This window comes from Rhinopithecus roxellana, chromosome 16 (genome assembly GCF_007565055.1).
Source record: "Rhinopithecus roxellana isolate Shanxi Qingling chromosome 16, ASM756505v1, whole genome shotgun sequence".
In the NCBI taxonomy this organism is placed as follows: Eukaryota; Metazoa; Chordata; class Mammalia; order Primates; family Cercopithecidae; genus Rhinopithecus; species Rhinopithecus roxellana.
Window position 1 is genome coordinate 42,625,925 of NC_044564.1, and position 12,599 is coordinate 42,638,523.

At 40.5% G+C, this 12,599-nt stretch overlaps 1 protein-coding gene across 1 annotated transcript in view; it reads left to right on the forward strand.

Annotated features, from left to right (window-relative positions):
* Positions 1–12,599, forward strand: part of PRUNE2 (prune homolog 2 with BCH domain) — a 296,911-nt gene that overhangs the window by 52,884 nt on the left and 231,428 nt on the right. The window contains 2 exon segments of the mRNA XM_030919141.1: positions 2,607–2,809; positions 6,829–6,992. Of these exon segments, the coding sequence (XP_030775001.1) occupies positions 2,607–2,809; positions 6,829–6,992 (367 nt within the window).

Genomic DNA, 12,599 nt, shown 5'->3' on the forward strand with positions numbered 1-12,599 from the left:
CCTTGGCCCCTGACAGTAGGCAGAGCTGGTCTAAAGCGACTTAAATTCACACGAAGCCTAGTCTTCCAGAATGAGCTGTGGGTGGCCAGAACTGCTCTAGGGCAGAAGCTGATAAAAACGCTGGGTAAAATATTCTGATCTCTACATGTGGGCTTTATATCAAATTTATCTTAAAATTTGTTGAACTTTACAAGGGAGATTAATTGGTATGAGGAGATAAATGTGCCTCTGTTAAGACATGCATATTAACACTAATTTTGTTAACTGGTATTTTGACTCCTGGAAGAAAATGTTACTTATCTAGAGAACATGGAGTTGACAAAACCAAACTGATTTTTAGAGTGATAGTGGCATGGACTTGGAAATGATTTAATAATAATACCACCACTACCACCTACTACAACGTCTTGACATCCAATAAAAGGGGTAGAAAAAGTAATTGTGATAGATGAAACACACAGATAGATAAAAATAAAAATACATGTGGATTCTCTTCTTCAAAGGTTTGCCAGTAAGCATGGAGATGAATGTGGAATTACTGTAAGGTCTCATACTGAGAATTTGGTTACATTTCTCTGCCTCTCTCTTAGTTTACTGGCCCCCCCGGCTAGTGGCCTGTGTCTCCATTTAAATTTTCTTCAATAACCCAACTACTCCCTCTCAGAGTACAAACATGTGGGATAAGGAAAGAGTTTTTCTGCCTCATGCGTACGACCCCATTTAAATCCTTCTCATTCTGGTAAGTGAGCCGCATTTGCAGATAGGGAACACAGTCTCAGAGAGGAAACTGACTTTCTCAAACTTACGTAGCAGAGACTGGGACTGAAACCTAGTTCTTGTGACATCAACTTCAGAATAGGTCCTGCCAGGAGAGGCTCAGGTCACATGCCTGATTTACATGTTGATTCTTCCCCACTCAAGTTTCAATATCAGGAGTTAGAACCTTCCATTCATTAGGAAAAATAACTAGCCATACGTAAGTTGTTAACACTTATTATGCAACTGTGATTCAGTATTAGCATGAGAGGAGGGAGAAAACCCACTTTGTTGGAGTGGTTTCGTGCTTTGTATGCTATAGCAGTGGCTGATTCGTTTCTTTCATTCAACAAATATGTACTAAGTGTTTACTATGTGCCAGACTGTTTTATACACTGGAAACATAACTGAACAAAACCGTCCAAAAGCCCTGCCTTCTTAATGCTAGAAAGGGGAGACAGATGATAAAGATGTTAAAACTGTGACAAGCTGGTGATGGTGTGACAGTAAAGGCCATTTACTTTATGCACAAATTCCATGTCACTTAACCCCACATTCTCTCAGTGATAGCTAGGATTATTGCTGTATATTCATAGTAATTTTTAAAGCATCTTTATTTTTTACATTCCCGTACAAAAACAAGTTTATTATTGTGACTCTACAATTCTCTACCTCTCGCCTATCTCCTGTTTTCTTTGGTTGCCACAGATCCATTTTCTAAGAGACTTGTTAATAAAAAATGTTTTTTATGATTTAAGAAATCAATAGAGATCACAATCTGATAGTCTGTAGGCTGAAGCTGACTCATAAATGAATTTCTACTGACATTCTGAATTTTACAAAATGAATTGTAGTAATTAAATTTCACAAATAATACCCCAAATCTAGACATCTAGACTTATAGCTTCTCTTGGGTAATTAAATTTTTTATTTATTTATTTATTTTTTTATTTTTGAGATGGAGTCTTGCTCTGTCCCCCAGGCTGGAGTGCAGTGGCACAATCTTGGCTCACTGCAAGCTCTGCCTCCCGGGTTCACACCATTCTCCTGCCTCAGCCTCCTGAGTAGCTGGGACTACAGGTGCCTGCCATCACGCCTGGCTAATTTTTTTGTATTTTTAATAGAGATGGGGTTTCACCATGTTAGCCAGGATGGTCTCGATCTCCTGACCTCGTGATCTGCCTGCTTCAGCCTCCCGAAGTGCTGGGATTACGGGCATGAACCACCGCACCCAGCCCGGTAATTTAAAGTTTTAACAAAACTGGGCCTGAATTTTTACATGTGAAACATTGGCTGGGGCTGAGTGACAGGCATCCCACTTAGATGCAACATACGTGCCTTCCTCTGTCCCCACAGTCCCCACCCACCCTGCCTCAATTGTCCTGATTTTGTGCCAAGTTTATAAAGATATGTGAGTTTGTTACTCTTAGAGAAGAGAATGTGTTTTGTATATAAATATATTTATTTACATTTTAGCCCCTGCACAATTTATGTATATGCATATGTTTAAATTTATATATAAGTATATATTTATATGTTATCTATTTATTTAAATTTTATTTATATGTGATATATATTTATATATACAAATGGTGCAGGGTCTAAAATGAGACATCAAATAAAGCATGAGACATTTCAAGCAGGGTAACGAGGTTAAAAAATGTTAGGAGCCACTCAGAGCATAAGGCCCTATTAATTGGGTTCAGGAAAATTTGGTTATGAATGCCACGTGGTTTAGTGAGGTCAGAAGACTCCCATTCCTTTTACCAGTTACCCCGAGGCTGGAGAAAATATAATTGTATTCTTTCCTCCTGCTATTTTCGTAATTCAGTCAACTTTTTTCTTGGTAGGTCAGTCCACCAGGGGTTCTGTGTTTACCAGTGCTGAACATACCAAGAACTGAATTCAACTACTTCACCGAGACGAGGTTTATTTTAGAAGAGCTAAATATTTCCGAATCATTCCACATATTCCGGGATGAAATTAACCTGCATCAATTAAATGATGAAGGGAAGTTATCGATAACACTCGTTGGCAGCAACGTGCTGGCGAGGTAAGATCCATTGTGAAGCTCTGAGATTTAATCCTTCATTGAAGGTTCTTCTGGGCAAAGTGTCACTTTACTCAGGACTTTTGTGGTTTAGGCAGATGTATTAAAAGCAGAGGACATGCTGGTCTTGGTGGCTCACGCCTATAATCCCAGCACTTTGGGAGGCCAAGGCAGACGGATCACTTGAGGCCAGGAATTCGAGACCAGCCTGATGAACATGGTGAAACCTTGTCTCTACTAAAAATACAAAAGTGAGCTAGGGTGGTGGTGCATGCCTGCAATCCCAGCTACTTGGAGGATGAGGCACGAGAATTGCTTGAACCCAAGAGGTGGAGGTTATAGTGAGCCGAGATGGCACCACTGCACTCCAGCCTGGACAAAAGAGTGAGACTGTTTAAAAAAAAACAGGCCGGGCGTGGTGGCTCAAGCCTGTAATCCTAGCACTTTGGGAGACTGAGACGGGTGGATCACGAGGTCAGGAGATCGATACCATCCTGGCTAACACGGTGAAACCCCATCTCTACTAAAAAATACAAAAAACTAGCTGGGCGAGGTGGCGGGCGCCTGTAGTCCCAGCTACTCGGGAGGCTGAGGCAGGAGAATGGCGTAAACCTGGGAGGCGGAGCTTGCAGTGAGCTGAGATCCAGCCACTGCAGTCCAGCCAGAGCGAGACTCCGTCCCCCCCAAAAAAAAACAAAAACAAAAACAAACAAAAAGCAAAAAACAAACCCCGAAATCCCAAAACAACAACAACAACAGCAGGGCAGAGGACATGCAGAGGAAAGGGAATATCTTTTTCTTCTCTTATGCCAAAATTTGGGTCATGCTAATCCTTCATTTTTACTTTTGCATTTCAGATATGAAATCTTTAAGTGTAAAGTTATTGTAAAATTTACTGAATTATAGAGGTTTGTTTTGTTTTGTTTTTTTGAGACAGAGTCTTGCTCTGTCACCCAGGCTGGCGTGCATTGGCTCCATCTTGGCTCACTGCAGCTTCCACCTCCCAGGTTCAAGCAGTTCTCTTGCCTCAGCCTCCTGAGTAGCTAGGATTACAGGCATGTGCCACCACGCCTGGCTAATTTTTGTAGTTTTAGTAGAGACAGGGTTTCACCATGTTGGCCAGGCTGGTCTTGAACTCCTGACCTCAAGTGATCTGTCCACCTCAGCCTTCCAAAGTGCTGGGATTACAGGTGTGAGCCATCACACCCAGCCTAAAATTATAGTTTTTAAACCATTTCAAACACTTTCTTATAGCAATACAATAGTCTTATGTATTGATGCCGAACATATGTAATAAAAATTGAAATTAAACACTAGATAAAATGGAATGGTTCTTAGGAAAGAAATCTCAGTGGTGAAATGGAAAAATATGTAGAGATGGGCTATGAAGATCATTTGATTATTTATTCATTCATAGCATTTTATACTATAAGAGAAGGATCTTTTTTTTTCTTATTATTCATGTAGCTCAAACTTTTTGTTTTATGGATAAGACACTTGAAACTGAGTGTCACAAACGACTTGTCCAAAGAACCACATGCAGGCTTGACATGGTGTCTGATGCCTGTAATTCCAGCATTTTTGGAGGCCAAGGCAGGAGGTTCACTTGAGCCCAGGAGTTTGAGATCAACCTGGGAAACATGGTGAGACCCTGTCTCTACAAAAAATACAAAAAAATTAGCTGGGCGTAGTGGTACGCACCTGTGGTCCCAGCTACTCAGGAGGCTGAGGTGAAAGGATCACTTGAGCCTGGGAGGTTGAGGCTGCAATTGCATCTCATGGTTGAGCTGTGATTACACCACTGCACTCCAGCCTAGATGATAGAGCGAGACCCTGTCTCAAAAAACAAAACAAAACAAAACAAAACAAACAACAACAACAAAAGCAAAGAACCACATGTAGTTAGCAGAAGAGTTGGGATTAGAACTTTTATCTTCTGACTCTTTGAATAAATACTTAAGCATTGCTAACTCATGTAAAAATCTACAGGTGCCTAAGGAGGAATAAGACAAATTCTCTGCCATCAAGGACTTTATGAAGATGTCCTTTTGTTAAGCTTTCTACTGCTACTGAATGAAGATTCACCAGTCAAACACTTCAGTAGTTTAAAATGTTAGTTTTTCACAGTTTGGCGATTTGCAAGTTGTTGATAACCTTAACCAGTGGACATTGACCTTAGCATACATGAAATAAAACCTTTTCTATTTAATAATTTTGTATTTAACTTTTTAGGAAGCATATTTAGGTATGAATGTATTGTGATATCTATCATGCAATTCATTTACTTATGAGGAGTTTTGAAAATAACCTGCCTATGTGTGGCTGCTTTTATCCTCATGCTGTTTGAAACTGAATGAAATTATTTGAATAATATTTATTGATCATTGACACGTGGCTAAAAGTTCTGGGTAGTTTATTTGACTGACTTCAATAACTGGTATTCAGGAAATCATATGCTTGACCAAATTTACATGTTAACTATTTCTATTTCTTTTTCTTTTTCTTTTTCTTTTTGAGATGGATTCTTGCTCTGTCGCCCAGGCTGGAGTGCAGTGGCGCAATCTCGACTCACTGCAGCCTCCACCTCCCAGGTTCAAGCGATTCTCTTGCCTCAGCCTCCTGAGTAGCTAGGATTACAGGCATCTGCCACCACGCCCAGCTAATTTTTGTATTTTTAGTAGAGATGGGGTTTCGCCATGTTGGCCAGGCTGGTTTCAAACTCCTGACCTCAGGTGCTCCGCCTGCCTCAGCCTCCCAAAGTGCTGGGATTACAGGTGTGAGTCACCATGCCCAGCCATGTTAACTGTTTTAAACCAGCTGATGTAAAGAAACACAGATAAATACAATGCAATTGGAATGTGAATTGTGGAACGAGTGTGTGTCAATCAAAATCTGAGGAATAGTTTTGTTACCAATTAAAATGGAAAAATTTAGACTGATTTTGAGGCTGGGATTGTGAACTCTAGCTCTAGAATTGTTTATGAAATAGAATGCTTTTCAAAAATAAATTGAAATCTTTATTTCTTTCATTACCACTCATTTGTTTTTGACAGGCAGAAAGAATAAAATTGGATTGATCCAAACTTTTCTTCCTGCCTTTGCTAAAAACCACCTCTGTCTCACATATAAAGAATGATGGTGGAAGGAAAATAGGCCCAGTAGTGTTTTTTCTATACCACAATGACTGGATTTGCAAGCTTTGGAGCCAGGTTATTGGAGTTTAAATACTGGCTAGTCTACTTAGTAGATGTGTGATGTTGCACAAATTTCTTAACCTCTTTGTGCCTCAGTTTTTTTTAATTTATACAATGGGGATTTTCTAGTGTTGTTTTTAGTGCATTTTATAGAACTCTTTTTTTTTTTTTTTTTTTTTTTGAGATGGAGTCTCGCTCTATTGCCCAGGCTAGAGTGCAGTGGCACGGTCTTGGCTCACTGCAACCTCAGCCTATGTGGTTCAAGTGATTCTCCTGCCTCAGCCTCCCAGATAGCTGGGATTATAGGCACCTGCCACCATACTTGGCTAATTTTTTGTATTTTTAGTACAGATGGGGTTTCCACGTTGGTCAGGCTGGTGTTAAACTCCTGACCTCGTGATTCGCCTACCTCAGCCTCCCAAAGTGCTGGGATTGCAGGCGTGAGCCATTGTGCTCGGTCTATAGAATTCATTTTACAGTGTTATTTTCTAGTTTAAAATATGATAATACACCTAAAGTATTTATAATAGTATCCAGCCTGTGGTGGGAGTCCAATAGTGTTAGCTACTATTATTTTCCAAGAGTGTAGCACAGGATAAAGCTGGTAAGGTATGAAGGTATTTTAAGAATTTGGGGAAAATAAATAGTTTAAATGAAATATGAAAATACGTAGAATATAAGGCTCCCATCTTCTGAGTCATGTGAGTTCCCTTGTATTTTTGGTCATTGAGAGGAAGCCATTTGTGTGAGAGCAGAGATTTAAACATTCCCAAAAGTAGTAAGACATGCCATATTCCTTTCTCCTCCTCCTCTCCATTTGCTTTACAGTGAAGACAAAACTTTAGAATCAGCAGTTGTCAAAGTCATTAATCCAGTTGAGCAGAGCGATGCCAACGTTGAGTTCCGAGAGTCTTCCTCTTCCCTCGTGCTGAAGGAGATTCTCCAGGAGGCTCCTGAGCTCATCACCGAGCAACTGGCTCATCGCCTCAGAGGTGAGAGATGGCGCTTCCTATTGAATACCGGAAGGCTTAATGGAGTGTCTCCCGGCCTGCTCATGTAGAAAGAATGCGATCTATTCTTGGGTTAACAATCTCTTTAAAGACCACGGGAAGCTTCATCAGAGAGGCAGGGAGTAAAGAGTTTGTTAAAGAGTAGCATTATATTGAATATTAAAAATGTGCATTTAAAAATAGGCATGAGGGGCCTTTGCTGTTTCACTAGAGAAGAATATTAAATGGAACTGCTGCAACTCTGTTAGGGAGCTGGAATAACACCTCTGGCCATTCCATGCATGGAAGCTCAGGAAGCTTCCATACATGGCAGGAAGCAAAGGAGGAGCTGGCATATGACATGGGAAGGAAGGGATTGTAATCTCTGCCAGAGGTGATTCTTGCCCCAAGACAGCATGATAGGGACCAGAATTCCAAGTTCCCAGGTTGAAATATCTGCTGATACTTTTCCATGCTTGGTTTATGACATACTGTTTGGATGGCAAAATACGTGCCCTTCATTTTGGTGATACTGTGTCAGGGCTTTTATAGTCAGATGTCACCTCCTTTGCTCCCCTGTCTTGTAACATATTCCATCTTCACTCAAACTGTTTTAAGCCCTGGGGTCCTGAACACACCATCATCAGTTCCTCTGGTAATCTCTCTTTCATCTCGATCAGTGGAGCCTCCTGCTTCCAAAGGGTGGTTTTCAAGCTGGAAATTGTCAGTCAACTTTGGAACCACAAAATTACCACAGAAATCCCATTATTTACTCACAGAGGACACTGTTCTGGTTTTTGTAGAAAGCGTTTCCCTCCCCGCACCACCAATCCATTTTGAACATGGTAGACAGAGACTTTTCTTAAAAGTATTCAACACAGGAAAGTGAAAAACAGTGATGAACAGATTGAACTAATTCTAAAAGAAGACCAGAAGTATGTTGACTCAATTCTTTTAAGGACTCTGTCCTTCAGTTCCTCTGTCTCTTCCACAGTTTGGAGGGGAAAAGGTTCAAGAGGTGTGTAATTCTTGTAAAGGTTTAGAACTGATGGCCTTCGTAAAACTGCCTTAAATATTTCCCTGGCCATGAATGTCTGTAAAAATGCTCTATGGGAAACTGTGCTCTCAACTAAACTAAGTAAGCACAATCATTTATCTTTGTGACAGAGCAGAAGGAAAATGAAGGTAATTGGGAATCTCAGCCAAGGGGAAAGTTGTTCAACAGCACAAATGTGTGGTACAGCCAAGCACTAGAGAATATTTTGTTTAAATATCTTATAAACTAAGAAGTTTGGTTAATTGTTGTGAAACTACACATGTTATTTAGTAGAAAAGAAATGTGGTCAATAAGCAGATCATTATCATAATTTTCAACAAATAGTAAAATAATATGAAACAAATACATTGGCACAAAGATATGACTGTTGTTGGTAGTGAAAACAATGATACTCAGATTTAGGGAATTAGAAGGAGTGCAGACCCTTTTGTTATTTATCTTGGTTTTAGTTTGAAGAGCTACCAAAAAATAGGACAATGGTAAAAGATTTTGCTTCTTTCTTTTTAAATTTTTTTACGCTTTTTTTTTTTATTTTTAGAGAGAGGGGTGTCTCACCGTATTGCCCAGGCTAGTCTTGAACTCCTGGGCTCAAACTATCCATCAACTTCAGTCTCCCAAAGTGCTGTAATTAAAGATGCGAGCCACCGCGCCTGTCTGGATTTTGCTTTTCTTAACACCAGATGTTTTTCTTGAGGTTAGGCTTGAAGTAGCATTGGGAAGCTGGCAGAATGTGGGCATCACTTCCTTGTCTCTTGAAAACTGGAATGTGAGAGGATGAAGAGTTTCTACCTGTGAAGCCTGTCAATACTGTTACTGTCATAAAAGAGCCAGAGTCATTGAACCCTGGGAGGTAGAAGACATAGGGGGCTTATTATAGTGGAAAGAGGGTCTGGAGATCTTTTGCCAATGCATATGTGTGTGTGTGTGTATGTGTGTGTGCGTGTGTGTGTACATATGTGGAGGAGAGATGGAACACTACTAAATAGTTTTGGCAAGAGGGAATTTATTAGTGTGTTTTGCGTTGCTGTAAAGAAATATCTGAGATGGGGTAATTTAGAAAGAGGTTTATTTCACTCATGCTTCTGTAGGCTGTAGGAAAAGCATAGTGCTAGCATCTGCTTCTAGTGAGGACCTCAGGAAGCTTCCATACATGGCAGGAAGCAAAGGAGGAGCTGGCATATGACATGGGAATGAAGGGAGCGAGAGAGTGGGGAGGTCCCAGACCTTTTTTAACAACCAGATCTCAGGTGAACTCATTACTGCAGGGTGGGTACCAAGCCATTCATGAGGGATTGGCCCCCCTCACCCAAACACCTCCCACCAGGCCTCACCTCCAACATTGGAGATCACATTTCAACATGAGATTTGGAGGGGACACACATCCAAAACATATCAGGGAACTAAAGGATGGTTATCCAGGGAATCTGCCTTTTAAAGACACAACTCAAATGTTCAGAGGTACAAAGATGTTGGGGTAATAGGTCATTTTTAAAAGCTCCTGAATTGTTACTAAATACAAAAAAGGAATCAAGTAGGCTGGGCGTGGTGGCTCACGCCTGTAATCCTAGCACTTTGGGAGGCCAAGGAGGGCAGATCACTTAAGGTGAGGAGTTTGAGACCACCCTGGCCAACATGGTAAAACCTCGTCTCTACTAAAAATACAAAAATTAGCCGGTGTGATGGCAGACGCCTGTAATCCCAGCTACTTGGGAGGCTGAGGCAGGAGAATCACTTGAACCCAGGAGGCGAAGGTTGCAGTGAGCCGAGATCATGCCATTGCACTCCAGCCTAGGGGACAAGGGCGAAACTCCATCTCAAAAAAAAAAAAAAGGAATCAAGTCAAATTTTGCTGTCATCCATGGATGCAGCTGGAAACCATCATTCTCAGCAAACTATCGCAGAACAGAAAACCAAATACCGCATGTTCTACTCGTAGGTGGGAATTGAACAATGAGATCACTTGGACACAGGAAGCAGAACATCACACACCGGGTCCTATTGTGGGGAGGGGGTAGGGGAAGGGATAGCATTAGGAGATATACCTAATGTAAATGATGAATTAATGGCTGCAGCACACCGACATGGCACATGTATACATATGTAACAAGCCTGCACGTTGTGCACATGTACCCTAGAACTTAAAGTATAATAATAATAAAAAAAATTTTGCTATCATCACTGAATTCAAACTTAGAATTTATATTTTCCAGTTATGTAGTAACATCAAACCTAAAAGGACTTGTTTTCTCTGTTCCTATAAATAACTTTAGCGTTCTTTATTTTCATAATATGAGCAGTTCTCTTTTGAAAGGGTTCTCTTTATAAGCAGCTACCATGTTACTTTGGATTTTTGGGTGCTGTAAATAATCATTAATTTGACGCACATTTTTAGAACTTTTTTTTTTTTATTATACTTTAAGTTCTGGGATACATGTGCAGAACATGCAGGTTTGTTACATAGGTATATACATGCTATGGTGGTTTGCTGCACCCATCAACCCATCACCTACATTAGGTATTTCTCCTAATGCTCTCCCTCCCCTAGTGCCCCTACCCCTGACAGGCCCCGGTGAGTGATGTTCCCTGCCTTGTGTCCATGTGTTCTCATTGTTCAACTCCCACTTATGAGTGAGAACATGCGGTGTTTGGTTTTCTGTTCCCGTGTTAGTTTCCTGATAATGGTGGTTTCCAGCTTCATCCGTGTTCCTGCAAAGGACGTGAGCTCACCTTTTATTTTTTTGGCTGCATAGTATTCCATGGTGTATATGTGCTACATTTTCTTTATCTAGTCTATCATTGATGGGCATTTGAGTTGGTTCCAAGTCTTTGTGAATAGTGCTGAAATAAGCATCTGTGTGCATGTGTCTTTATAGTAGAGTGATTTATAATCCTTTGGGTATATATCCAGTAATGGGATTGGTGGGTCAAATGATATTTCTTGTTATAGATCTTCGAGGAATCACCACACTATCTTCCACAATGCTGGAACTAATTTACACTCCCACTTACAGTGTAAAAGTGTTCCTATTTCTCCACATCCCCTCCAGCATCTGTTTTTCCTCGACTTTTTATTGACTGCCATTCTAACTGGCATGAGATCGTATCTCATTGTGGTTTTGATTTGCATTTCTCTAATGACCAGTGATGATGAGCTTTTTTTCCATATGTTTTTTGGCCACATAAATGTCTTCTTTTGAGAAGTGTCTGTTCATATCCTTTGCCCAGTTTTTGTTGGGGTTGTTTGTTTTATTCTTGTAAATTTGTTTAAGGTCCTTATAGATTCTGGATATTAGGCCTTTGTCAGGTGGATAGATTGCAAAAATTTTCTCCCATTCTGTAGGTTGCCTGTTCACTCTTACGATAGTTTCTTTTGCTGTACAGAAACTCTTTAGTTTAATTAGATCCCATTTGTCAATTTTGGCTTTTGTTGCCATTGCTTTTGATTTTTTTTTTTTTTTTTTTTTTTTTTTTTTTTTTTGAGATGGACTCTCTGTCTGTCGCCCAGGCTGGAGTACAGTGGCGCAATTTTGGCTCACTGCAAGCTCCGCCTCCTGGGTTCACGCCATTCTTCTGCCTCAGCCTCCTGAGTAACTGGGACTACAGGCGCTCACCACCACGCCCAGCTAATTTTTTGTATTTTTAGTAGAGACAGGGTTTCACCGTGTTAGCCAGGATGGTCTCGATCTCCTGACCTTGTGATCCACCCGCCTCGGCCTCCCAAAGTGCTGGGATTACAGGTGTGAGTCACTGCACCCAGCTGCTTTTGGTTTTTTAGTCATGAAGTCTTTGCCCATGCCTATGTCCTGAATGATATTGCCTAGGTTTTCTTCTAGGGTTATTATGGTTTTAGGTCTTATGTTTAAGTCTTTAATCCATCTTGAGTTAATTTTTGTATAAGGTGTAAGGAAGAGGTCCTAGTTTCAGTTTTCTGTATATGGCTAGCCAGTTTTCCCAACACCATTTATTAAACAGGGAATCCTTTCCCCATTGCTTGTTTTTGTCAGGTTTGTCAAAAATCGGATGGTTGTAGATGTGTGGCATTATTTCTGAGGCCTCTGTTCTGTTCCATTGGTCTAAATATCTGTTTTGGTACCAGTACCATGCTGTTTTGGTTACTGTACCTTGTGCTATAGTTTGAAGCCAGGTAGCATGATGCCTCCAGCTTTGTTCTTTTTACTTAGGATTGTCTTGGCTGTACGGGTTCTTTTATAGTTCCATATGAAATTTAAAGTAGATTTTTCGAATTCTGTGAGAAAAGTCGGTGGTAGCTTTCTTCACAGATGGGGATTCAATGGAGATAGCAGATTCAATGGGGATAGCATTGGATCTATAAATTACTTTGGGCAGTATGGCCATTTTCACAATATTGATTCTTCCTATCCTTGAGCATGGAATGTTTTTCCATTTGTTTGTGTCCTCTTTTGTTTCGTTGAGCAGTGGTTTGTAGTTCTCCTTGAAGAGGTCCTTCACATCCCTTGTAAGTTGGATTCCTAGGTATTTTATTCTCTTTGTAGCAGTTGTGAATGGGAATTCACTCATGATTTGGCTCTCTG